This window comes from Lonchura striata, chromosome 2 (genome assembly GCF_050655825.1).
Source record: "Lonchura striata isolate lonStrDom1 chromosome 2, ASM5065582v1, whole genome shotgun sequence".
NCBI classification, from domain to species: domain Eukaryota; kingdom Metazoa; phylum Chordata; class Aves; order Passeriformes; family Estrildidae; genus Lonchura; species Lonchura striata.
The window spans coordinates 153,090,599-153,118,442 of NC_140704.1; the positions used below are offsets into that span (position 1 = coordinate 153,090,599).

At 51.0% G+C, this 27,844-nt stretch overlaps 1 protein-coding gene across 1 annotated transcript in view; it reads right to left on the reverse strand.

The window, feature by feature from the left end:
* Nucleotides 1-5,878: 5,878 nt before the first annotated feature.
* The window catches only part of PTP4A3 (protein tyrosine phosphatase 4A3), a 41,926-nt gene continuing 19,960 nt past the window's right edge, over nt 5,879-27,844 (reverse strand). The window contains exons 2-6 of the mRNA XM_021547913.4: nt 16,003-16,792; nt 14,664-14,756; nt 11,372-11,502; nt 10,964-11,038; nt 5,879-10,504 (exon numbers count right to left, since the gene is read on the reverse strand). Of these exons, the coding sequence (XP_021403588.1) occupies nt 10,387-10,504; nt 10,964-11,038; nt 11,372-11,502; nt 14,664-14,756; nt 16,003-16,107 (522 nt within the window). The 5' untranslated portion in view covers nt 16,108-16,792 and the 3' untranslated portion in view covers nt 5,879-10,386. The remainder of the gene's footprint in view (nt 10,505-10,963; nt 11,039-11,371; nt 11,503-14,663; nt 14,757-16,002; nt 16,793-27,844) is intronic.

Consider the following 27,844-nt stretch of genomic DNA (forward strand, 5'->3'; position numbering starts at 1 on the left):
AAAAGACACTGAGATGTGGCCCTTGGGGACACTGTTTAGTGGTGAACACAGTGATGCTGGGTTAATGGTTGGACTCAGTGATCTTAGAGGGTTTTTTTTCAACCTGAATAATTCTATGATTCTAAAATCACACCCAGCTTGATTCCTGCTGTCCCACAGCCCAAGGGTCAAAGACCACAGCACTCTGCTGTCACACACAAAGAGGTTTGCGGGGTCACTGGGGCTGTGCCTCTCCTCCAGCTCAGGGAGGTGAGCTCAGGCCTCACCTGGTGTATCCTGCCAGGCTCCCCACAACCATCTCCTCTCCTTGGCCACTGTGCAAAGAGACACAATGAACCCTCATGAGTTTAGAGCCATAATATCTGTCTTCTATCTGAGTTTCATACAAACTTCAGGACTAAGTAAGGAAACCGGTTTTTGGGTGTAGAACAGCTGCCTCAGGCTCAACCCAAGCAAGCCTGGAGCTCAGATCCTTGGAAGATGCAAAGGCCTTGATGCATGGGCCAACATCTTCTCCTGGTCTCTGGTACCAGTGCTAATGTGGTGCTGAGCCTCAGGAGCCTGCTGAGCAGCAAAACTGCCTTTGTGGGCCAGACATGTCTAGGGGTGATGTCAGGCTAGTAATAACAACAGGCTGATTGTTAATAAAACAGTCTGATCTAGAATCTGATTCATCAAAGCATAAATAACAGAAATATAAAAAATGCCAGTCAACATGGTTTTCTGGAACAGGGGTCTTGTTGTACCAGCTTGATGCCATTATTTTAGATCATAAGGTTGGCCTATAAACATAACTGTGCATTCAACATGCTTGTAAAATATTAGATTTGTACAGTGTGGTGTTCCAGTGGGGGGAAAAGCGCTGCACATCAGTAGAGCACGTGTTAAATGAGCTAAGAGTTGGCTGTCTGACAGATCTCAAAAAGTGGTGATCAGTGGGCAATCACCAGGGCCTGGATCTGTTTCTTCAGTGTAAAATCCTTGGCCCAAAGCTGTGAAGCCTCTTTCTCTAGTGAGCTGGAAATAAATGTGGAATTGCCCGTGAAGAAGATGCGAGGGGAGAAAAATTGGGTAGAAAATGGACAAACACCCACAGGGACTGGTTAATCCCTCTTAGTATGAAACCATTTCACAGAATCATAGAATCATTAAGGTTGGAAAATACTTCTAAGTGCATCAAGTCCAGCCATTAACCCAGAACCACCATATTCACCACTCAACTGTGTTTCCAAGTGCCACATCTACATACCTTTTAAATACCTCCAGGGATGGTGACCCCTCAGCTTCCCTGGCTGGCCTGTTCCAGTGCTTGATCACCCTTTCTGAAAATAAATTTATACTGTTATCCAATCAAAACCTCTCCAGGTACAACTTGAGGCCATTTCCTCTTGTCATTTGTAACTTGGGAGAAGAGACCAGCCCTCACCTGGCTACAACCTCCTCCTTTCCTCCAGGCTTCAGCTCCCTCAGCCACCTCATCAAAGTTGTTCTTCAGACCCTCCCTCAGCTCCACCACCCTTTTCTGGACAGGACATGCTTTGGCACCTGCACTTCCACACAGACTTCAGTCCATCCAACTGGAAAGGACCCCAGTGGTGGATTCAGGGATCAAAATGTGAGAGGCCCCAGCTCAGCCTCTTCAGGACATGGTGGATCATGTGGCAACAGCTGATGGAGACAGAGACATCTCACTGCAGGGCTTTGAGTGTGGTAAAACTGCATCGCGTGATAGAAACACTCTCAAGAGAAAACAGAAGACAGGTTGAGTTATGTGTGCATGTAAGGAAGTGATTTAACTGCTTTAGATGAGTCTAGAATCCACATCTGAGGAGCTGTGGATGTTGGAATCCTCTGACAAACTGTAGATGCCCCATTCCTGGAAGTGTTCAAGGCCAGGTTAGACTAGCTTGGAGCAACCTGGGATAGTGGAAGGTGTCCCTGCCCATGGCAGGGAGTTGGAATTGGGTGATCTTTGAGACCCCTTCCATCTCAAATCATTCTGTGATCCTTTGAAACTGAGTACAATCACACTTTAGAGAGGATACAGAGTTGTCTGTGGGGGGAGCAGCCAGTCTGGACATAATTCCCTCTGCAGCCATGGACATTTTAACCACAACAGATGGAGCTGGAGGAGACAGGTGCAGTGTCAGGGGAAGGTACATACCCCAAGGGGACTATCTCTCTGATATCTCCTTCAGTGACCCAGTTTTACACCCTATGAGCTATAAGATACCCTTTTCTTCTCTGGGATCTTCATAGGACTACAGAATGATTCAGGCTGGAAGGAGGTCTCCTGCTCAAAGCAAGACAGTTATGGGGGTCAGCCCAGTTCCTTACAGCTTTACCGTGAAATATTCCCAGAATGGAGACTGGAGAGAACAAACTGAGGAGCTGCAAACAGGACTAGACTTCTCTTCCCAGGTGCGTCACTTGGCTGCAGCTGGGGCAGTCACAGTCGTGCCTCTCTGAGTTACCCAGCTGCATTGTCTCACCCCACCTGGCAGATTTGGAACACAGGCAGAGCCACAAGATGCCATTTGGCAGCTCCAGGTGAGTTCTCACGATAAGCCCTTTATCACAGCCCTTGTTTTGAGTGCTGAGCACCCATCCACGAAAACCGAGTGCCCCAAACTGGGCCCCCAAAAACCAGCCTGGCCGTCCTTGCCTGTCACCCACGGCTGCCTGCAAAACGAGGCGGCGTTGTTTGCTTTAAAGATCAAAGCTCATTTCAATGCATTGCTTCTCCCTGTCTCCACCTGATATCCAGACAAGATGCCCTGGCTTAGGTGAGTCAGCCCCGGCTGAAGTCAGCCGCGTTATCTCTGCGGGGCGGAGGCAGCTCCCGCCCGCTCCTGCTGCCGCCGCGGTCTCCGATCCCTCCGCCCCCGGCCTGGGACCGAGCCCGGCTGGGCCGTGGCTCGTCCCTGGAGGCTGCCCGGCTGCTGTGGGCGAGCAGCGCTGCCTCCCCTGCTCTGCGAGCCCCGCGGGAGGTGTTGCAGCAGAAGCCAGCACCTGCAGCCAGGGAAGGGCATTTTTCATTTTTTTCACCGCCACTGCTTCTGCACAGAGCTCCCCGGCTGCGTGCGGCACATTCAGCTCTCCAGTGGGATGCGGGAGAGGCTGGCAGCTGAGAGTTTTCTTTTTTCTTTTTTTTTTTTTAAACGATGAGCTGACAAAGGTCCGGGTGGCTGTTTGGCAGTCACGCTTTTCTCCTCGGTTGCTGACGCCGACAGCGAGTGACTCAGCCCTTCACAAGCTCCCTGCAAGCCTCTTCTCCTGCCACTCAAATGTTCTTTGTCTCTCGTAAATTCTGCCCCGAGGTCCTGCCCAGCGAGTGGCTCAGACAGGGCAGCGCTGCTCCTTGCTGCGGTCATGGCGTGGAGCAGGGATTTGCAGGATTCCCGTTCTGAACCATTGGGGTTGTTGTGTAAGCCTGGGCAAAGAGTTTCTCCTTCCCCTCCTTGTTCTGCTTCCCATGGAAAGCTCCCGGGCAAAACCCACCCCTGGTGATCCACGTTCCTGTACTTTGCCAAGCAGTGCCTAATTCTCCACTTGACTTTTCAGCTATATTTGTTGCAAACATTTTCATTTTCTTTCCAACCCAAGAGCTGCCCTACATTTTCATCCCTACCAGCATGGGAGTTTCCAGATAGTGCAGTGCAAGCAGGGCAGCACCTCCCACCTTCCAGTGCCGTGTGCCCAGACCCACGGGGCCTGCCAGGTCCTGGGGGAGGTGAGACCTTTGCCCCTGCATGGCTGATGGTTCAAGACTCCTGGGCACAGAGGGAAGTGGGGAGAACCTTTCAGGCAGCAGGATGGCCTCAGGTGGAGGTGTTGTGAAAGGGCTGATCCCAAGCAGGCAGATGGGATCTGTGATGAGAGCTGTGCAGTGCCTGGGAAGAGCCAGTGTTGGCCATGGCAGCCAGCAGCAGTCCAAAATAATCAAAGGAAAGTTTCATCATGGTTCAGAATGTACCAAGACAGCCCTCAGAAAACATTTTTTAATCCAGTCTTATGAGGCTGGTCTGGACTTTACAGAAGACCCTGCAGCCTTTGCCTCCTTGTTCTGTGGAGACCTGGCTTGCTGAGGTGGGGTAGGAACATGGACAGGGAGAGCTGTGAGCCATGGCTCATCTCCCAAAGCTTTGGGGTCTCCAGCATGGATGTGTCTGTGTGAGCTGAGAGTTCTGGAGGTCCCTCTGTGGTGGTGGAGCTCCCAAAGGAATGTTCATGACAGTCTGAGATGAGTCCCTCCTCAATCTGTGGTGCCATCCCTTGATCTCTGATGACTGGAAAGGGAGTCAGGGATGAAGCTAAGCTAAGCACCTTGAAGTGTGGGGTGGAGAGGGAGTTTCACTGATTTTGTTGTTAGAAGGACTGAAAGCACTGCAATATGTGGCTGTGTACCTTGCAGGTACCAACATCCTCTGCTGAGAACAGTGCAAGGCACTGTGGACCATGGCACCAGTTGGGAAGAGATCCAAGAATTATAGAAATGTTTGAATTGGAAGGGTTCTTAGAGATAATCCAGTTCTCCACTATGGGCAGGGACACCCTCCACCAGACCAGGTTGATCCAAGCCCCATCCAAGTTGGCCCTGAGCACTTCCAGGGATGGGGCAGCCACAGCTTCTCTGGGCCGATCCCTGTGAGTGGCCAACTTAGCCTTTCCCAGAACCCCCAATTTAATGAACTTTCATAGTACTCCTCTTAGGGAGGGCAGGGACTTGTGCATGGAGTGGCAGCAGCCTAACATGGAGAGTTGGGATCTGGCCTGCAAAGGGGAGCACGTTTTTGGGTGACGGAGAGCAAGGAGGAATGCAGCAGGTAGGAGACAGCATGTACAGGCAAGAGCGCGGGTGGGTGTTTCTCCAGCACACACGTCCTGTTCAGCAGTCCCCCGGCCCTCCTGCTTGAGCAGAGAGGCGGCAATTAGGCTGATTGAAGGCCCAGTTGCTTCTTGCACAAGGAGAAGGCAGTGCCCCTTGCAGCTGCGGTTCAAAGCCTGCAGGAGATAAGGATCTGCCGTGCCAAGCACTTGGGAAGTGCTGGGGGAATCCAAGGACAGCCCTGGCCACACCATCCTGCTTCACCTCTATCGTCTTCCCAGCTGGCACCTGTTTTAAAAGCCTTCCTGAGCCTAGAGCAGCACAAAGAGAGTTTCCTCCCCACTCTTCCATGCAACCCCACGTAATTACTTGGGAGCTCACACAACTTTGTGTCAGCTTTCCTTGCTTACCAGCCTGTTTATGCAAGCTCCAATTCCTCAGCCTCCACGAAGACTCTGGTCTTTGCCTCCCTTGGTCATGGGGAGCAGAGTTAAAAAACCAACTGATTTCATGAGATCAGGTGAGGTGTGTGTGTAGTGTGTCCTCTGGGTGTATTTCAGGGTGTCTAGTCAAGATGAGGCTCTACTGGATATAAAATCATGGAATGCTTTGGGTTGGAAGGGGCCTTTCAGATCATGGAGTTCCAACTGCCCCACCATGGCCAGGGAAATCTTTCCCTAGATCAGGCTGTTCCAAGCCCCATCCAAGCTGGCCTTAAACACTTCCAGGGATGGGGCAGCCACAGCTTCTCTGGGCAACTTGTGCCAGGGCCACACCACCCTCACAGACAAGAATTTCTTCTTTGTACCTAATCTAAACCCACCCTCTGTCAGTCTGAAGCCATTCCCTGTTGTCCTGTCACTCCAAGGCCTTGCAAATCCTCTCTCCAGTTCTCTTGTAGTACTGGAAGGTGCTCTAAGGTCTTCCTGAAGCTCTCTTCTCTAGCCAGAACAAACTCCCCTGTACACTTCCACCCTTGGCCAGAGCTCAGCTCTGCCTTTGCCTCCCACATCCTGATAATTCCCATTAGCAGCACCAGGCACACAGGGATGTACAAAACAGTGAATGCTTTTTATTTTGCTGCTGGAGTGTAACCACTGTAATTTCATAAAACTCAAGAAACCAAAAAAAAAAGTGATTACCGAAGGCATACATTTTTTTTTCCTTTTTACACAAGACATTAAGTAAACAGACAAGTTTCTTTTTAAAAAGGTTAAAGTGTCAAGATCCTATACCTCATCTGCATATTCAAAGTGATGCCATCTGATACAAAAAGCATTGGGTACAATAATTTAGCTATGGCTCAGACAAAAAAAACAAAAAAAACAAAACAAACAAAAAAAAAAACAAAAACAACCAAACCCCCCCCCCCAAAAAAAAAAAAAATCATCTGGGCTTAATCTACACACTACTATGGTTGACCAGGGGGTTAAAAAGGAAAATATGCAGTTCTTTGTTGCACAGAAAGGAACAGCAGGGAAGTGGAGAGTTCATTGGGAGATCATGGTCTGAAGGGAAGCAGTGGAACGCCCCCTCCCCGGGAATGTCTGCAAGAGCCCGGCCCAGGACTCCCCCGTGTGCCAAGAAATCAGCCACATTTGTCTCCCACCAGACAGAATCCCACCCAAACCCACCCGCCAAGCTGCACCTACCCAGCGTGCTGGCAGCAAGTAAGATACAAGACCTTGGAAACTGCATGGAAGTCACGAACCTCCCTGTGCGCTTTCCCACTGGGACTAATAAAAACCAAACAAACCCAACGAAAAAAATAAAAAAGGAAACGACTCCTTCTATTGTGGGTAGAGCCAGACTCTGCTTTCTCGGGAAATCTGTTCCACATAAACCTCTGAAGCTCCCAGCCCAAGCACCACAGTGTCAGCCTTACTGCGAGACTCGTAATAAAAATTTACAAATGTGAAGTCTTTAAATGTATGCCACCAGAACTTAAATTAAGAGCTGGACATTCGTGATGGCCACATTTCCTGCCTTCCCACCATCCCACCCCTCCATGTGCTCCATCTGACTGGAAAACAAACAGAAGGGATATCTGAGGGTATATGTGTGCTGTGTGCCACTGGTGAGAGGACACAGCTACAAGTTCCTGCTCAGATTTATTCCCTCACACGAGGCTCAGACATGACTGACACCTGGGTAAAGGCTACAAGCTCTTGGTTTGATAGGTGGGGCACCTGCACTTTGCCATCCCTTGGGTCTCCAACGTTCTTGCACCAATTTGAAGCCTTGTCCCTGCAAATTGTGGTGGCTTTCCATGGGGGGGGTGAGGGGGTGGATAGGGGTGAGAAATTATTAGAACCCAGTTTGAGCCTTTGCTTTGGGAGAAAAGGGCAGGATGAAGTGGCTGGTTTGTAGCCAGAGCCATGGGGGTGTCTGTTCCCTGTGACATCTGCCAGGACTCGACGGAAACAACCAGAGAAGTGACAGCATTGGCAAATACATCACATTTTTAAGGCTCTCTTTTCAGCATCTTGGCATTTGAGGTGAAATGAGGATTACTGTACAAGGAGGGAACCCAAGACCAACCTGGACCAAGAGCCCTTGGCAGCTTAGGCCTCGTGTTGTCTACTGAGCTTCAACCTTCCCCCTTACCTAAACTGTCTCAAGACTTCTGAGCTCTTCTTTGAGATTTCTAACCCAAATCCCCCTTGGAAGACCCCTCAATTTCCCCAGCCTGTTGCTTCTGTAACCTTCTCTAGGCTGAAACATTGAGGAGCTGGTACCTCAGACGAAGGAGCCCAAGTCCATATAAAAAAATCCCAAATGTTTGGCAGAGAACCAACCCAGAGAAACTTTTGAATTCAGCCCTTCATGCAAAACAGCAGCTCTTGGGCTGCCAAGGAATCCTTTCCATGAAAGCAGCACATTTTAGGGTTAATGGGGAGATATCCATGACAAAAAAAAACTAGGACAATTAAATCAGTATGATTTGGTTTTCTTTTTTGTTTTGTTTTTTTCAGTGACTTATAAACTTAGGAGGATCAAGATGCCACTCTGCCAGCCAGATGCCCTCAGGATTTGGCCACATGGCCAGATCAAGGACTGCTTTTATACCAGAAGCTCCCTAATTTTAAGGTGATTGGGTTGATGCTACATAAAGCAAAGCCTGTCCCCTTCATGTTCCCCCCAAGCCAGCCCCCCAAGCTGAGGCCTAAGGGAAGCCTTGCTCAAGAGTGGCCAAAGGAGGCTGAATTCAAATCCCTCTGTCCCCAGCCTGAGTCCGAAGGCATCGTGGCTGAATCCCAGGACCTCTTGCCCTGGGCAATGTTCCAGGTGATGCTGCCATGAGCACAAGTGAGGAAAACTCATCTTGCCAGGACAGAAATGTCTCCAAGCCCATAAAGCAGCAGTTCCCACAAGGAAGGGCATGAGATCAGGAGGTTTCCTGGATAGCAGGGGTTCGGGCTGTCACCACCACGATGCCAAGCCACCTCCTATGTCCCTGGGGAAGAAGCAGCACCTATTTTAGCAGCAGGACAAACCCAAGCAGGAAGGGGATGGTGACCAACCCAGCAGGGTGCTCTAATACAGGGTCAGGCCTTTGTATCAGCCCAATCCACATTATTTCAAATCAACACAGACCCTTTGACCATTGCTGCCTTCTCCATGAGTCATGGGAACCAACAGCCTGGGATAGAGCAGGAGAAACTCAAGGGACTGAGGGCTGTCCCACAATGCTGGACAGGCCCAAAGTGTGTGGTGTGACAACTCCGGGGTCACATGTGGAGGGTCCCCACGTCCCTTACCCAATGGGTGACCTTCCCTGCCCTGCTGTGGGGCTGGCCCCTATCAGGACAGGTGAAGTGGTGCTGGAAACAGCTCCAAACACCTCTGCTGCTCACCCATGTGGTGGCACAAAACTGAAGGTGTCTAACCAGCCTTCCTCACCACCTGTCCCAAGAGATGAATGCCCTGAAGTGAATGTCTCTGGATACCTACGTTTTGGAAGGCACACAAACCTTTGGAGACCCAGCTCAGGGTCAACAGGACACTGAGAGTATCTCAAGCTGCTCAGTCTAAATCCCAAGAGGTGGATGATCAGTCCTCCTTGTCCCAAGAACTGTGATCCTCTGCAGCTGAGGTGTGAGCAGCAGTGAGTCCTGGAGCATCCCCTGGGCCACATGTATGTCCTGATAGTGATAGTGGACAGCAGCCAGCTGTGACACAGTGCTGGGGATCATTCTGGGGGACCATGGGTCACCTCCCGGGCTCTACTGGGCAGTGACAGGAGAAAGAAAGGCCAGAGGATGTGCGGAAGACAAACAGGGTATTTTTTTAAGGTTTTTTTTCCTTTAATTAGCAAATTTCTTGTTATCCTCATTAAGAGAAAAAAAACACTCCCACACCCCCTATGTGCCCATTGCTCCAGCTGCTGCAAGCGTTCAAAGGCAGAAAGTTGAGAGATGTTTAATGTCCCAGCTCAGGGGCAGCTCTGAGCCCACACCCCTGGGCGTGTGCCAGGCGCCTCGGTACAGATATGGAAAAGGCAGGTGCAAAATTAGGTGATGTGCTCTTGCCAGGAACACCCAAAATCCCCCGGGAGAGCTGCAGCCCAGCCCCTTGGCCAGCAAACGCAGTGGTGGTGGAGAACATGGATGTGCCTTGAGAGGCACAGTGTCCCCAGGGCACTGCAGCCAGAACTGGGGTTTGTGCCACAGCTCAGGGCTGGGGACAGGACAGCAGAGAACCCACCACCCCGGGCACTGAAGCTGGAAGCTATACATAAGGGCACCCCACACTTTGGGGGACCCAGTGCTGATCCAGCATCCCAGCAAAGCTGAGTGCCTCAAAGCCCTGCTGTGTCCCCCGAGGTTCCCAGCAGCTCTGCCTTCACTGGAGCAAGTCCCCAGCGAGCCCCATCTGCAGCATCCTGGCTGGCACTGAGACAACAGGGAGGTGGTGAGGAGACAGAGGGGCCAGGAGAAAGGGAATGGTGCTGGGGGTCTTAGCTCAGCCCTTCCCCTGGTCACAAGGGTCACTGAGATAAGAACCCCTGCCACCTCTCCCTGCTATCAACCACCATCCCCCCCCACCCCCTGCAAGGCCACTGTGCCATCCCCACCTCCATCCCTGCTGCTGCAGCCCTTATTTATGGGGAAGAGGTGGGGAAAGGTTTTTCTGGGGGTGCTCTGGCCCTTCTGCACCCCATCCCTTCTCAGCTGGCAGAGTCCTGCCTGCATCACCCCAAACCAAGCACCCTTTGCCCACCCCTCTCAGTGCAATGGGTGGGGAAAGGGGGGGAGGAGGATGGTGGTGAGGAACGGTCACAGGAGCTCACTGCCTGCTAACACCAGGAGTCTGAGGGCAGTGCTGCCTTCCCTCCTCAGGCTGCAGCTGGAGAGAGCAGCCTTTTTTGGGGATCCAGCAAGACGAGTGTGCTGTGAGTGCTGGAACACGCTGGAGATGCTCCACGTCCCCAGCCCAGCCCTGGCAGAGGGGTGGCACATGGGGAGCACAGGGCTGGGCCAGAAGGTGAGGAGGGGGTGGGATGTGTGCGAGTGCCCGGGGGTCTGTGCACGGATTTTGGCAAGAGGTCATTGAGGTTACATGATGCAGCATTTGTTCTTGTGGTTATGAGGGTCCTTAAATCGGAGTCTCTGCTTTGGTCGGTATTTTTCCAAGTATGTCAGCTGCTTGCTGTTGATGGCTCCTCTGCGCTTCCTGTGGGGACAGAGAAATGCCAGAACAGTCAGAGGTGTGGCACGAGATCCCCCCCAACCCAAACCACTCTTGTTGGGGTGCTGAGCCCCCCTGCCTGGAGCAGAACGGGATTTTGGAGGCTGAAGCCAAGTGAACCCTCCAGCGATGGAGACAGGCACTGACCCCAGCAGCTTTCCTTGCTCATCCCCCCTTTGAGTCCCAGGACATGGAGAGCTGGGGAGGAAACGTGGGGCAGAGGTGGGGTGACTGCCAAAAGCCCCTCAGGGATGCTGCCAGCAGCTGCCCTAGCCTCCTGCAAGGGCACAGGATGCTCCATGCTAACACCTTGTTTTCCCACTCCCAAAGGAGAGAAAAGCAACCCTGGTGTCACGAAAGAAACAAACCCTGGGACATGCCAGATCTCTCCATTCTCTCAGAGAGGAACTTTCTGCCCTAAAACCACAACACTGCTTCACTTACTGTCGGATGAACTGGATGGCATCTTCATACTTCATCCCACTCTCAATCAAGGCCAGCGCGACAAGGACGGGTGCACTGAAAGTCAAAGGCAGTGGCTGTCACTCCCCAGTCATACAGCCCAAAGGCTGATAGTCATCATTTAAAGTCCAAGGAGAAGCTCAGGTAGCAGATCCCCCCCATCACCACCTATTCCCACTAAGGTTTCACAAAACCCTGCTCAAAGAGGGACTGGGAAAAGGAAGGAGAGTATTGGCATGGTTGTTCCTCTCCTGCCTTCATGGGGAGCTGGCAGCTGGGACAAAACCCTGCTCAGAAAGGGACTTGGGAAGGGAAAGAGGAGAGCTGGCATGGTTTTCCCCCTCCTGCATTCATGAGGGGTGGCAGGTGAGGTACTGGACTCAGACTCACCGCCCCAGGCCGGCCACGCAGTGCACGGCCACGCAGCAGCCGGGGTCCTCGCAGAACTTGGTCTTCAGCAAGTTGAGCCAATCTTCCACAATCTTGCTGGGAGGAGGTGCTCCATCATCAAATGGCCAATCCTGCACGGTTGGGAAGAGAGAAACACTGTCAAGTTTCTGGGGAAAACCCTTCAGGGGTTGATTTTCACTTGGGGTGATGGTGTTTGGGGCCTCAGCTGCAGGGAGGTAGAGGAGTGCCAGAACTGGCCTCACAGCATAGCTCTGTGGGGATACAGGCAGTTTTGTGGCATCATCCAGCATACAGGAATTCCCTGGCTGCTTTGGATCAGGGTTTGAAGCCACACAAATCTAGGTCTGGAGTCCTTCTGCCTGCTAGAAACAGGTTGAGCCTGCAGGAGCACCAGTATGATCTGTAACATGGTCCCCATGACCTCCTCCTTCTGCAGACCAGGATGGCCACCCCATGCTCTATCCCCATCAGGATGACCTCACTGAGCTTTGGGGTGATGCAGCTCCCATTTTGCCCCCTGCCAGCTCCTAATTCCAGAATTTGGGAGTACATTGTTGGGGATTTGAGCAAAGGTGGCTCAAAGATGGCTGAAATCTCAGAGCTTGATTCAGCTTCCTGCAACACATGGAGGGGAAAACCAAAAGAATGGTCTGGGGACCCACTAACACAGCCCTAGAGAGGGAGTCAAAGGGAGGGAGATCACTCCAAATGGGGCCATTTAAATACCACCCTTCAAGAAAGGCTACAAAGGGACAAAACAAAAAAAAACCCCATCTCCTTCTGAGTTTCATCCTCAAGTTGCAGGGGTTCATAATTGCAGCATGCTGAGGAAGTCGGTCAAACGGATCCTGCATTTGATACCCCTCAGCCCTGGGCTCTGTTATGAGGGGTAAGTGCCCCAAAATGGAGATTTCTTTCCCAAAACAGATTTGTGAGAAGGAGCATGGGCACTGGCTTTGCAGCACTAGAAGAGAGAGACAGGAAGGGCAGCATCACTTAGAGAAGATGTGGCTTCGTGAGCTCCAAAGGGTGCAGGACACTGGGCCCTAAATCCTAGATTTTGAGGAGTGAGTCACTAAGCTGCTGTGCTGGAGTCAGCCTTGGTGTGAGATGACAAAATAAGCTGTTTCACTTTAGTGTTTGAACAGGTGGTGAAATTTGTTGGGATTTGATAGCAAAGGAGCATGCTGGGCCTCAGAGTATTTGCAGTGTTTGAGCCAGTGGCTGGCCTGTGCCTGTCCTGCAAGGCCATGTCCTCCCTGCAGTCGTGAGTGCAGGTCAGGGGCTCACACCAGGGATGACACAGCACCCTACAGAATCATCCTGTGATGGAATGGCACCCTTGAATAACATCTAGTCCAACCCTCTGCCAGGGCAGGGGCACCTTCCACTATCCCAGGTTGCTGCAACCTGGCCATGAACATTTCCAGAGATGGGGCAGCCTCAACTTCTCTGGGCAACCTGTGCCAGTGTCTCATCTCTCTCATGATAAATATCTTTTTCCTTATGTCTCATCTAAATCTGGCCTCTAGCAGTTTAAAGACATTCCCCTTGGTCTATCACTACATGCCTGTGTAAATGCAGCCCCTTTAGGGACTGGGAGGGGCTTTAAGGTCTCCCCAGAGCCTTCACTTCTCCATACATAGACCTATATATGGTCTATATATAGAAGCATAGAATTGTTTAGGTTGGAAAAGCCATCTAAGATTGTCAAGTCCACCTGTTAACCCAGCACTGGCAAGGCCACCACTAAACCATGTCTCCAAGTGCCACATCTACAGCTTTTTTAAACCCCTCCAGGGATGGTGACTCCACCATTTCTCTGGGCAGGCCGTTTCAATGCTTGACAACACTTTCAGTGAAGAAATTTATCCTAATATCCAATCTAAATCTCCCCTGGAGCAACTGAAGGTCATTCCCTCCTGTCCTGTGAGAAGAGACCAACCCCCACCTGGCTACCTCTTTTAAGGGAATTGTAGAGAGGAAAAGATCTTTCCCAAGCCTCCTTCTCTCCAGGATAAAAACCCTCAGCTGGTCCTCATCAGACTTGTGCACCAAGATACATTTATATCCCAAATACATATATGAGGATACAGATAAAAATATACCAAACTATGTATATCAAATAAAAACATATAGCATGATATCTCAAAAATATAAAGAGATTTGATATAATTAGAGATATTTCTGTATCTGCAGAGATACTTCTATCTACAGAAAAGCAGGTTATAGATATCTCTTGATTTACCTTATATAGTTCCTATATGGTTATAGAAACACTGATATAGAAACTATTTAGTTTCTATACAGTGTCTTGTATAGTTTCTCTAACTCTCTCTATAAAACATATCCCAGATATGTATCTCTCCACATAAGAGAAATGTAAGACATGTAAAGAGGTATGTCTATCGATACAGAAACTCAGACTGAAGGCTCCAGTTAGAAATAGGGCAGAATTTGGTGTGTAAGTGAGCAGATATGATCTCCAACATATGGATTCTATATACGTAGGATACAGTGATTTTTCCAAGATATATCCAGTAGAGACACAGATTGCATCTATATCTAGAGACATCTGTATCTAGAGAGCCATGGGATTATCCACGTGTATCCCTGAGGATCTAAGATAGAGCCTCCTCTCTCTAGGATATACATTATACAGACAGAAGTGTATAAAGAGGTCCTAACACACAGAGGACCACCCCAGGAGACACAAGGCATTTCCAAACCCTTCCCTAAATAATGAGCAGAGCCTCACCTCCCAGCTGGAGATGAACTCCCTGGCAGGGCTATCACGTCTGACATCATCTCCAATTACCTATCAGCCAAGATACAGCCCAGGCAGCTGCATGCTCTGCCTCTCCCAGCTTGCTGCCTGCTCCCTTTCATCCCCCCCAGCTGCACCAGCCAGCTGCTGGAAGAGCAAAAAACCCTCACACCACCCCCAGGATAAGATAACGCCGGGGGTGATGGGAACCACGCGCATCTTCCCCGTGGGATCAGGCGCTCCCATCCCTGGATGCTTCAGATCCTGAGCAACAGGCAGGGAAGGGAAGGCAGCTGCCGACTCAGCCGGGTGAGTCACAGTTTCGGCTGCGTGGGCAGCTCGTCTCTTTTTAAAGCACCAGCCTCAGCTCGGCTCAGCTGGCCTTCCAGCTCTGCTCCTGCCTCAGTGTGATGCTGTGCTGGGGTGTTTAACAGTCCCAAGGGATGAGATTTTTAAGGGTGATGTTGGGGCAGCCCCACAGTGCCCATCCTGCTGCCCACCTACCATGACAGTGATGCCATTCTTCTCCAGGGGGGTCTTGTCATAGGTCACTTCACACACTCGCACGACCGTGGTGGCACCGTATTTCTTCAGGTCCTGGAGGGGGAAGGAGAAGGAGTCTGAACAGACCTTGCCACATGCACGCCACTTAACCCCAGAACATCCAAGCCCTGCTACGACCATGTGGAGCAGTACTGACCCTAAAACAGTGCTGTGCCCCTTCTCTGAACCCTTGGCCCGTGGTCCATTCAGCCTGCCAGGCACAAGGAAACATGAAATCCGAGGACACCAAAGCCACGTGGCCTTGTAGGATTTTTAACCAGCATCTTCATGACTCCTCAGAGTCACGAGTACCAACGGGGCCATTTATTTTTAAGCCCTGACAGCCTCATCAGCAGGGATTTTATACCTCAGGCAAAGAAACGTCTCTGACAGGGTGCTAGTCCTCTGAAGGAGAAATTGTTTGTGCCTGGTCACACTCCTGATGCAGAAATACATGGAGGCAGCTGTGGGGGAGTCATAGCATGCCCCACCAGCCGAGCTCAGCATCTCACAGATGGCTCAGGGGCTCCTTCTCCACCTCGCTGCCGTATCATCACTCCAACACGCTGCAGGCTCAGGCGTGGGACTTGGGACGCTTCCAGCATGGCTCATTGCCCGGCGTGAGGATTGCCCCCGGATTTACATGCCCGGTGTGCCGGCCTCGCCGGGCACCGTGAGATCATCCCCAGTGATCCACCTCCTTTGTTCCCCATGTGCGCTCACCAGACCGTGGTGAGCCCCACATGCTCAGCAGCCTGGCCAAAAGTCTAAGAGACTGGAGGAAAGGGGAATTTTTCTCCCTCCCCACTGCAGCCCTCTGCAGTGTGCAGAGTATGGGGTGGCTGTCCACAAATCACAGCCACCTTCCTGTCAACCCTGAGGCAGTGGCACTCACAGAGCAGCTACCAATGCAACTCTCCAGCACTACCCAACACACTCTAAGCATTGGAAATATGCAAATATGCTGGGATATTTGGGATCAAAAGCCATTATTGAGGTGCTGGGAGGGACAGGGCAGGTTGTGTGCACCCATGTGCATTGCTCCAAAACCCTGTGAGACATGATGTGCTAGTGGGTCTGGCAGGGGATGCAATGGGAATGGGAATCTCTACTGTGCCCAAACATCACACTTGGGGTCCTGAAAACCATCCCACCACAAAAAGCTGGCAATGATTGGACCCACTGACCACCAGGTGCTACAGTACCCAAGGGGATGTGCTGCCCTCTCATCAACATCAGCTTTTAGCCCCAGAAGATGTAACTGAACCCTGGTTCCCACCTTCCAGTCTCCCCTCCTTACCTCCAAGAAGGTGCTGAGTGTGGCATTGGTGGGGTTGTGGGTGATGAGGAACCTCATGTTTTTGTAGCAGACCTCCACGGGTGCAGGGCGGTTCATCCGGGCCATGGTGGGGACAGTGGGAAGGTGAGGTGGTGCTGACAGTGGCAGGGAAAAACCGAAGAAAAGTGTGGTGCGGAGGGGCAAAAAAAAAAAAACCAAACAAAACCCCAACAACCGCTCTGCGCTTCAAAAATAAAAATAAAACAGGATCAAGAACTCAATATACAGACGTTGTGCAAATAATCCCAACTCCTGGGAGCGCACCGGCTTCCTTGACACACCAGGGGGAAAAAAAGCCAGATGGGGAAAAAAAAATAATATTAATGAAATAATAATAATAATAATAATTAAAAAAAAAATCCCTTTGCTGTAGTGTTGGCGTCCTCCGCGTGTGTGCGACGGCGAGCGGCTGCTGCCTCCGGTGCCGCGCGCTCCCGGGCGCTCTAGAAAGGCCTCTGCATGTGGGGGGTGGTGGTGGCGGGAGGGTGGCCCCCGTCACGTTACCCCATCGGGGTATGTGGAGTACTTGGGGGCGGCACGGGGGGCCGGGAGCCTACGGGGCGGCGGCCGGCAGCGCTGCCTCGCTGGGGCGATCCATGCACGGGAGCCTTGAATGGTTGAGTCGGAGGGTCGGGGTGCTGGGCAGGACGAGGAGAGGCGGCCGGGGGCTGCTTCACGGGGTGGGCTGCCGGGGGCTGCGGGGCTCACAGCTGCTCCTCAGCACCTCCATAAATCCCAGTGCAGAGCGAGGCTGCAGGGGAGAGAAAGGGAAACGCGGTGGTGAGAGTGTCCTCCTCCCCAAGGAAGCCCCTGCCTGGTGTGGGTGCCCCTGAAGGCACCATCACTTTCTACATCCCCTGTGAGCATCCCTGACCATCCTCATCTTCACAGGAGACCATAAATTAGAAAGCGAGGTGGTATTTAAAGCTAAAGATGAAATACCATCTGGAGAGCTGAAATGGCACTGGGAAGCCAGAAGGGATAACTCACATTTCACTCGCAGAACTGAAAGCACATGGCAGGGAAGGCCTTGCTCTCATATACCACCCAACATCTGCACCTGCTGGTGGATTTAAGCACCCAACTCACGCCAACTGACCCCCCGACACCCATCCAGACCCCCCCAGACCTCACCTTTGTGTCCCCAAAAAGCACGTTGAAAATCTCCACCCTAAATGCACGCTGTGCCCAAAACCAGCTGCCGCTGCCGCTAATCGGCCACATGCTCCTGGCGCTGGGCTCATGTCCACTAAATGCACCTCTAATGCTCTTAGGAGAATTAAGCTGCCTGCAAATGAGCTATCTTGGGGAGGGGGTGCCGAGCAGGGGGCTGCATGTGTGTGGTTTTGCCAGGGTTAGTGATGGATGTGTCTCCCTGCCTGCTCACCCACATTCCCACACCGCCGGCACATCGCTCCCAGTAACAGAGCCCGGCCCCTCCACCCGTGGCATCTTCGCTTTCAAGGGTGGCAGTGGGAAGAATTAAAAAAGACAATAAATTCCCACTGTGGAAATACCCAAATCCATGAGATAATGGGCCCAGTGGGGAGGTAAGGGCTCTGCCAGCCCCACTCATTGCTGAGAGAAACCCAACCAGAGCCTCCCCAGGTTGTTCCCCACTGGACTCTTGTTTTGAAGCTGGTCCTTCCCCCAGGTCAGTGACTGCTTAGTGCTGGGTGGCCAGAGCCTCAAAATAGACCATAAGCACATAAGTAACCCGAGCCAGGCCAGCAGGCACCCCCTTGCCTCTCCTCACAGCAGCCAGAAACTTTCCCCTCTGGATTGTTTCACCCTTATGCAATGAGACAAGGTGGAAGTAGGGAGATGAGCTGAACCCTGACCAGCTCATAACAGCACCTGGGTGCTGACAATGGGTTTGTCCAGGCCTGAGCATCATTTACAACATGTTTAACACCTCCTGCTTCTCTAGTGGTACCCAGGAATGAAAAAGTTAAATAGTAACAGGAAAAAAGCCAGGTGAAGTGCCAGGGGAAGCAGAGCTGCTCTGCTGAATGTGCCCAGTTTGGCCGCTAAAATCATGGACTCTTCTCAACAACCACGCTCCATCACATCTGACTATTTTTTTTTTTTTTTTTGCCCATAAAGAAGAGGATAATGCTATCCCAGAGTCCTGCAAGGATGTTCTGTGAAGTTCAAACCCTGCCTGGGTTGCAGGGGATGAGTGGCACATTCATGGGGGATGACTTTCCAGTCCCCATTGAGAAATCAGATTTTAGCAGCTGATGGAGGCTGGGAGCTTGGCTGAAGCATGGGAGTGAGGTGGGAGCTGCCTCTCCGCAGCATTTTAGGTGTGATTCAGGACAGCTCAGCCCACAGATGATGCTGAACCCCCCAGGGTAGCTGATCCTCCCCACCTGGACCACAGCAGCTGGAATTTTTGCTCAAAGCTTGCAATGATCCTGCAAGATGGGCTGGGAAACCTGCTTCCCCCACAGTGTTCACCATGCTTTTTCAGTGATGACCCCAACTATCACTTTGTTTGTGGGGTCTGCTTCTTCCCAAGACGATCTCACCATGGCTGGGTAAGAACCAATTTCTTATTTCTGGATGGTAATTGAGGGCTGGTTTTGGCCGTGTGGCTCCTACATGTCCAGCTGTCAATCTGCTGGCCAGCACAACCACAAAAAGGGATGGGAGGTGGGAGACATGTCCAGCTGTCAATCTGCTGGCCAGCACAACCACAAAAAGGGATGGGAGGTGGGAGACATGGACAGTCACAGTTGCCTGCTCAAAGGGAAGAGCTGATGCAAATAGGAATTGCCTCAAAGCGTCACCTTGAAAATCCAGTTTCTATGAACCAAAGGACTTGAGGATATTTTGCTTTTACTTTTCATGCCTTTGCTCTCTAGGCTTCCAGTGTGTTTAATGCCATCTGTCCTAATGATTTGATCTCATCTTGATGATCAATCTGATTTAACACACGAGCACCAGAGGTGCACAAGGGAAATTATCAAAAAATTACTTTTCTCCCTCCAAACAACCTCACACCTAGTTTTAACCAGCTGCCAGGGACATTAATATGAACTGTGCCCATGTTTACCCATGTCCTGGATTAAATCCCACCTGCTGAGCAACCCCGTGGGGCTGGGAACTGCTGCCAGCACCAATGCCTGCGCTGCCCCTGTCATCATCCGACACACAGTTCATGCTCCATCGGTGCTCTGGATCCTGGACAATTTTTTATTGGCTTGGGCGTGCTCGCTGCCAGTAACAGAGGCTCAGTGGGAACCGCCTGCCTACGAGAACAGCAAGTGCTCCTTTCCCACAAGGTCTCCTCTCCAGTGGAAGCGTTTCAAGTATTTTGGCAATCACACATCCCAGAAATTCAGTCCTGAAGCCCATAAATCCCTAATGGGTATTCAATCACAAATCATCCCCAGCGTTTCAGGCTGCGATGCTGATCTCCATATTAAGTGTGGCAGAACAATGTGGAAAAGGGAAATTCAGCTAATATTAATAACCTGCCAAGTGGAATATAAATCCTTCTCATCTGAGCACTCCAGGGGATATAGAGGAAGCATGTGAGGACACAGTGAACAAGCCCTGGATGAGGATGCTCAGCAATGCAGTGCTGGCCTGTCAGGCTCAAACCCATCTTGGGAAAGCCCGATGAAAGGAGGTTGTAGCCAGGTGGGGGTTGGTCTCTTCTCCCATGTAACAAAGCAACAGGACAAGATCAAACAGCCTCAAGTTGTGAAAAGGGATGTTTAGATTTGGTATAAGGAAAAATATCTTCACTAAAGGGTGCTCAGACATTGGAGCAGGCTGCCCAGGGAAATGGTGGAATCAGTACCCCTGAAGTGTTCAAGAGGCATGGATGTGGGACATGGTTTAATAGTGGACCTGGCAGTGTTAACAACTGATCTCAGAGATCTTTTCCAACTTTAATGATTCTATCATTTTATTTTCACCATGAGTATGGAAATTTCTGCTTCTTACACAAGAATTTTGCAGCCAAGAGCCCACTGAGGATCCAGTATGAACACACACCAGTGTGGCAAGACAGCAGTGAAGGTTGCTGTTCTTGGGGATGGGGACCACTGAAACATCATCTCCTTGCCTTCCAGCCCCACAGCTGAGAGGATCACAGGGCTCTCTGATCCTTTGTAGTGTGGCAAGATCATTATAAATGTCTTGGCCTCATGCAAGATGTCCAGGGACTGAGCCTGCAACAGAAGGATGAGGCTGATCTTCCTCATGGCAACCTGATGGAAAATAAAGGTCACATTTCTTCACAGTGAATGACAGAGCTTGGTTGGAGAGGCAAACAGATGCCTGACCTGATGGCTGTGCTGCTGGTACCCGGCTAGTGGGACACAGATGGTGGAGTCAGGTTTTCCTAAACACAGCACATCCCCACGAGAAGGAAAAGGAAGCTTTGCAGAGCCAAAGTGTCGCTCCACATGAGCTTTAGCAGCAGGACTCAGAACAAAGGCTCCTACCCAAACAATGTGTATCTCACCCGTATATAAATATAGCGATCTCAGAGTGAGCACATCTCCTGTGCAAAGTTCATCTTCAGAACACCCAGCTGTGCCACACTTTCTCGACCTCTCTCCCGCTTTCAGCTCACGTAGCAAGACACTGATCAGCCCTTTCCTCTTAAGGCTGATGAAGTCCTGCTCTCCCTCTCCCAACAAGCACTTCCATCACCCTGAGAACTGAATCCAAGTTTCTGAGCATTTCCAGTTATCACTGCAGAAGTTTCTGCACACATCTGTTGCCACTGACACGAGTGATCATGAGGAGCAGGTCTATGAAGCTCAACTGCACACAGAAGATCTGTACCAGCAATACCACCACTGTCACCAGTGCCACCAGCATGAGCAGCACCACCAGCATCACCACTGCCACCATTCCCACCAGTGTCACCACTGCCACCACCATCACTGCAACCAGAATCAGCAGCATCACCACTGTCACCACTGCCACCCCAACCACCACAATGACCACTGCCACAAACAGCACTACTGCCACCAGTGTCACCACTGCTATCGGTAGGAGGAGCACCACTGCCACCACCACCACCACTGCCACCAGCAGCAGCAGCACCAGCACCACTATTCCAAGCACTGCCACCAGAGTCACCCCAGCCATCACTATGAGCAACACTACCACTGCCACCACTGGGTTCCACCAGCATGAGCAGCACTGCCACAAGCACCACCACTTCCACCAGCACGAGCAGCATCACCATCACTGCCAGGGAGGACAGGTCCCAGGACACAGAGAGCCACTGTGCTGTCCCCAGCCTGTGACTGCAGCTGGGACACAGCCAGTGTGCTGATTTCCTCCAGTTGCATCTGCACGGAAGGAAACAGGAAAGGTCCGGGAGGAGAGCGACGGAAACAAAACACCCAGCAGGAGCCGGCATCTGTGCGGAGAGGTGTAAGCAGCCACCGGCACGTCCTGCTCCAGGGCTGGACAGAGCAGATGGGATGTCCTGGAAAAGCCATGCTGGGTACCGTGGTGGCTGTGGGGTACCTGCTGCCAGGAGCGAAGCAGTGGCTGGCACTGTCTGCCAGGGAACATTGTAGGCTTTTCCTCCAAGGGGTTATTTTTTAGGTTGTTTCTCTTGCTGCATGTGATGTTTTCTGAGCAAAACACAACAAAGAGGATTAAAAATGCACAGGTGTAGAGGGAAAGCAATGGGGGACTCCTGGCAGTCCATGAAAACACACCTGCAAGATAAACTAGGTCCTTTTGGTGTGCAGTAAATACTGGCTGACATGAAATTTTGTCAGAGAGCTGTGCAGCCCTTGATTTTATAGCTCCAGTTGGACTTAAGGAGTTTGGTAATATTTACAGAGCAGAAAAAGATGCCAGCATGACGTTGGCATGGACATTTGCAAGCAGGAGGTACTCAAGACACCAGGAAAGAGGGAGGAATGGGGAAACTGAGGCAGCGAGCCAGCCAGCCAGATAAAAAGAACAAAGTCTTCCCAGCACTTTGCAAGCTGGGAATGCACCAGAGGCACCGCACGGGTAACATGATCAACCCTTTCTTATCTCGTATTTGCACCTTTTGTCTTTGAAGAGAGGCTGAGGCACAGTGTGGATGGAGAGTGTCTGCAAAGGTCCTTTGGGAGTTGTTTTTCCCTCTCACCCAGATTCACAACCCCTGGACATGGACCCTGTGCCCACACTGGAATTCCTGTGATGCCACCAGTGTCAGGGCTGCCTCTCCTGTCCAGAGCTCATGGAGCAATGCCCTGGAGGAAACATGATGCTTCAAGCACGCCTTCAACAGCCCTTTAGTTGGAATTTCAGCTTTTCCCTTCTCATGCAGCCCCCAAGCAACTTGAATTTGAGGTCTCCATGGACAGCTTTTTAACTTAATTACTGTACCAGAAGAGATTCAGCCATCAGAGGATCATAAAAACCACAAAAAGGCACTAAACCTTCTGCACTGTGGGGAAAAGGAACACCCCCAGCTGAACACAGTCCCCCACCCATCCCTCCCACCCTGTCCCCCTGGTTTTATGATCGGGATATCCCCTCCACTGCCTTCCCCCAGCAGCCACGAGGAGCTCACAGCCATGCTGCTGATGTCAGAGGTTTTTCCTAACTTGGACTTGAAGGGAAAGGAGGAAAAAAAAAGAAAAAAGAGGGGGGAAGAAGAGAGGCCAACTCCACGGGGAAAAGTAGTAACAGGCTTGAGGCTGGCTGCCTCCCAAATCTGCAGAGGGTGTGCCCTAGAGGGTTTTTTTGGGGAGGGGTGAAAGGCTCAGTCGTTAGGGGACGGATGGTCCCCATGCTCTGGCGCCCGATGCACAGGGAAGTCAGGCACCCCAAATACTTGGGGCCAGCTCCCCCCATCCTTCAGGGATTTCTTTTGGCCAGAAGAATCAGGGGAAAAAAGCAATTCTGTGTGTGATTGGGCACTTCCAGGCTTCAAGTCTTGTCCAACAGTATCTTTGGAAAGAAAATAATTCCAAAGCAGCATCCTCCCCCCAAAACACACACTGGGGGCAAACTTACCCCAGTGCTCACCCCCAACAAGTGCCACTGCCACGTGTATCTCCCACCCTGAAACTCTGGTGCAGCTGAACACCTACCCAGCTTTTTTCTTGTGGTTTCTCACAGTATTTTGAGTGAATTTAATACTTGTGGCAGGTGGCAAAATTTGGGGGTGGGGGTGCAGAATGATGTTTTTTTTGGGGAAACACGAGAAACAGCAGCACACTCCTGGGAAGGGAACGGCAGGGAGGAGCTGCCATGACCTCCCCTTTGAGGTACAGTTTGAGCCTGAACCTCTATCCCACGAGACCTGAACTTTGCTATTTGCAATGTCTGTCCTCGATGGAGGGATTCTGATGGGAAATTGTCCCTACATTACCTGGTCAGGCCACCAGGAGCCCTGACCCAAGGCCACCAGAGCCCTGTCTGCGTCACTGGCGCCTCTTGCACAATGCCCAGCCCAGACAGGCTGCGGTGGCTTTGATGGAAGTTTGCTGATGATGAAGGGGGCTCCAGGGGACTCAAATCTACCCAAAAGGTGGATTTTGACCAGCAGACAATGTTGAAATAGTGTTCTGTGACATGCTGAGGATGCCACACAGGACAGAACATGCCCTGCCTTTGATGTGTCCCAGGGAAAGATCTCTGGTGGCATCAAGCGATGGTCAGGATTGCCACAGAAGCCAAGCTGTGGAGAAAGGCAGCTCTTCCAAGTCAATGGCACCAGGTTTAGATGGTGTTTGTGGGTCTCTGAGCTTCCTCCACCATCCAGATCCTGTGCTGCCTGGGGTTGTCCTCCCAAACCATCTCGCCCTTACTCTGCATTATTTGGTTTACACATTTCACCCCATGGAGACAGGATCACACAAATCATAACAGGCTGCTGGGAGGTGGCAGCACCACCAGCCCTTTCCTCTGTGGGGGACACCAAAGCACTTCTGAAGGCAGCCACCAAGCTCATGGGGACATGCAGGGAAACCCCTTTAGGTTGTCTCCTCCTCGTCCTCTCCAGCCATGGATATTGTCACGTTAACAGCTGAAAATGACAATTGAAATAGCCCCTCCAGGGACGTCTCTTTTCCAGCAGGATAGGACAGAGATGCTGCATGTAGGTGAGAAGTGAACCCTCAGGAGTATCAACAACTCAGAGAGGTCCTGGGGGAAACACAATTGAGTGTCAGACAGGACAATTAAAAGCCATGGAGCAAGTGAAGGGAGATGGGAAAATGGGCTGCACCTGGGTAGGATGGGGGAAGGTCTGGCAGTGTTATCAAGACCCCCCCAGCCCATCACCCTTCTGGCTCCTCCCATTAAGCCAGGTCCTGCAGAGATGGTTTCCCCTAAAATCCTCTTCCAGAAAACTCCTTAGCTCCAGCAAAAAGTCACAGCAGAGCTCTGTGATTGCCACAGGACAAGTGTTTTGCAAATGCAACAAGTTGACAAAGCTCTAGGGACAAAGGTGGGTACTTCCAAGCTGCCAGTTTTGGATGCATGGCTACAGCATGGCCAGATCCTGCACCCTCTCCTGTTACCCCACATCCTCTCTTAACCCTCCTGGGCCCAGACATCCTCAGCAACAGGGACAAAATCCTATGGTCCTGCCACCCTTGTGCAAAACCCCAAAGAGTTGTCCCCCACCCGTGGGAGCTCACAGAGCAAATGAAGGTGGTTTTCTTTCAAATAAAAGATCAAAGGGCATGAAATGCTGAAAGTCACAGCTGTTCTTGCTGGAGGGACAGCAATGTCTCCACTCATTCTGCAGAGCCTGCCTGGTGTGTAAAGCACTGCCTCATGTCCTCAGCCCCATTTGCACCTTGTCCACATGGAAGATGGGGGATTAAACTGGAAGGAAGAGGAGGGAGGATCAAGCATCACTTTGGAGGAAGGAGATTAAGGCAGGGTAGAGCCCAGATTGTTCAGGGTCTGCAAACCAGAATAACACAATTGTAGACAGAATTGTGAAATCATTCAGGTTGGAAGGGATCTCCAAGCTCATCAAGTCCATCCTTCAACCAAGTACCATTTTGCCCACCAAGCCACATTCCTGAGTACCATGTCTACCCATTTTTGAACACTTTAGGGATGTTTTCCACCTCATTCCAATGCTGAGTCACTCCTTCAGTGAAGAAGCTCTTCCTGATATCCAACCTGAACCTCCCCTGGTGCAACTTGAGACCTCTTCCCAATTACAAAACTTCTAAAACTCAAAGCCCCTTGGAAATGCACCTTGCAGGTGGGCTGAGATGGGCATAAAAAGCTGAGGATGTGGCAGTGGCTCTTACTCCAGCTCAGGAATTGGTGGTCAGGGAGACCTCACTGCAGGCTTGCAATGCATTAAAGAGAGGTTGAAAAAAAAAAAAAGATTGAAAAAGATTTTACATGGGCCTGTAGTTATAGTACAAAAAGCAACAGCTTTGAATTGAAAGAGTGCAGGTTCATACTGGACATAAGCAGGAAATTTGTTATGATGGGAGTGGTGACACACTGAAGCAGGTTGCCCCCAGAAGCTGTGGCTGCCCCATCCTTGGAAGTGTTCAAGGCCAGGCTGGATGAGGCCTTGAGCAACCTGGCTGCAATGGAAGGTGTCCCTGTCCATGGCAGCATGGTTGAAACTAGATAATCTTTAAAGGTCCTTTCCATCCCAAACCAATGCATGATGCTCTGAGTGCCTGATGGCCACAGTAGCTGAATGTCACCATGACCCTTCCCCTGGATTCTCCACATCAGCTCCCACCCAGCTTCCCACCTGCAACTTCATCAAGTGGGGCTCAAATTGGATTCAAGTTTAACCAAGGTATTAAAAAAACCTTGCTGGAACAGGACACTCGGAGAATTAGGAAAATGGGATGAAAAATCCTTTGGGCTGGAGCCCTACAATGCTGAAGCTTGGGAATTGGTGGTTTTGGACTGCAAAAATGGGCTCCCCAATTACCATCAAGCCTGTCCCTTTCTGGGCTGCATACCAGAAGCAGGGAGCAGCTGCTGCAGCCCCAGATGAGCAGATTTTAAATCACGTCCTCACTTGTCACACAGAGATGCTCTGGCATGCCAAGGCTGCTCCCAGCCACTGTTGGAGGGGAAACCAGCTAAAAAAAGATGGCAAACTATACAGATCCTGGCGCTTCTTGAACTTGAATGAACTGTCTTTCGATGCAGAAGATGAACAGTCATCCAGCCCTGTTCCTGTCATTCACAGGAAGGATTTCCAGCAGTGGCTTTGTAAAAGCCAGCAAACGCCCTGGTATTTCAGGAAGGGAAATTGCAATGATTTGCATGAACAAAAAGCTCATGTCAGAGCCACTGTGGGATGATGATACTTGGTGCTCTTCCCATCCTGTCAGAGAAAGCAAGGAAAAGGTCATGAAGCACAGCCAGGTGGCTTTGATGGACTGCGCCCAGGTGATTTTGGAGATCACTGAAGAAGAAGGACCACATCCTCAGGGGAATGGCAGGATGAGGAAGAAATCCATCCTTTCTAGAGAGTAAACACCACCTGAACACCATAACAAAAGGGTGCACCTAGGAAAAACAAATCAAACAGTGGGATGTTGCAGCCTCAAAGCACCTTTCCAGTTTGATACCACTCTTGGGACAACATGGAGGTGAAGTGGTCATCACCAAGTGTTTTTGGGGCTGGAGGAACCTGCAGCCAGCATCACTTCTTCCCAGAATGCCAAAAGATTGGAAGGAGAGGGTCTGACCGTTCAGGAAGTACCCAGGAAAGCTTACTCACAAGCATGCTTTGCCTTTGACTCTCTTTCATCTAGATTTTTGCATAAATCCAGTGCTGCCTTTAGGGAAATGCAAATTCCCTGGAGAAAGGGGAGCGTTTGAAGGTGCTGGCTGCTCTCTGACGCGCCAAGCAAGGAAGCGACGCTTTTATCACCTGAAAATTAAATAAAGGCTGAGATGTAAAGCCTCCCCACCCTGCTAAGCAGGAAAACTTCCTCAGCTCCTACGGCCGGATCCAGCAGGGATGGGACAGGCAGGATGCAGCGTTTCATCCGTGCTCTGCACATCCTCCCCAGCCCCAGGGGTGAGCTTTAATGGCCTGGAGACACGCAAGCTGCTCCGGCTCCGCTTGGTTTCCCGGCTCTGCTTGGCTCCCTGGCTCCTGGATGGTTTCTAAGGCATTTTGACACCCCAGCGTGGGTGGCATTTCCTAGCCACCCTTGCTGTGCTGGAGCAGGCTCTAAGCAAGCTGAAAGCAAATGAACTTCCCTGGGTAAAGGAAGCTGCAAGCCCAAATTCATCATTTATGATGAAGCTGACTGATGATAGTAAATGTTTCTGGGGATGCACACGCACATGTTTTGCCTCTCAGGAGAGAAAGATGGAAAGGAGGTGAATGAAAAAGCAACGCCAGTAACAAGCTGTCTGGGTTAAATACTGGCTTTGAAATCTGTCCAGAATGGTCCCTGTCCCTCTGCTCCCAGGGGCACATAAGGGGGTTTCATCCTGGGGAGGAGGCAGACAGACATTCCCTATTCTGTTGGCCATGGGTGTATCCTGGGAGGGTTTTTCTCCATCTCTTTTTCATGCTGCTTCCTAAAGAGCCAGGCTGCTGCAAACAGAAAACAAAACATTGAGGAATACCTATGGAGGCTTTGCAGAACACCCAGTGCTGACTTAAGGCTCGATTAATTCCCCCATTGTAAGCTCCTTTGGTAGAGAGAAAAAGCAAAATTAGGGCATTCCTATTAATATACCTGGCTGCATGCTGAAATCCATATTATTTCAACTATGCTACAAGAAAAACCCTACAGACACAGATGTGTACGCAGTACTTCAGCAGCCAATGCAAAGGATGTTTTGCTACTTC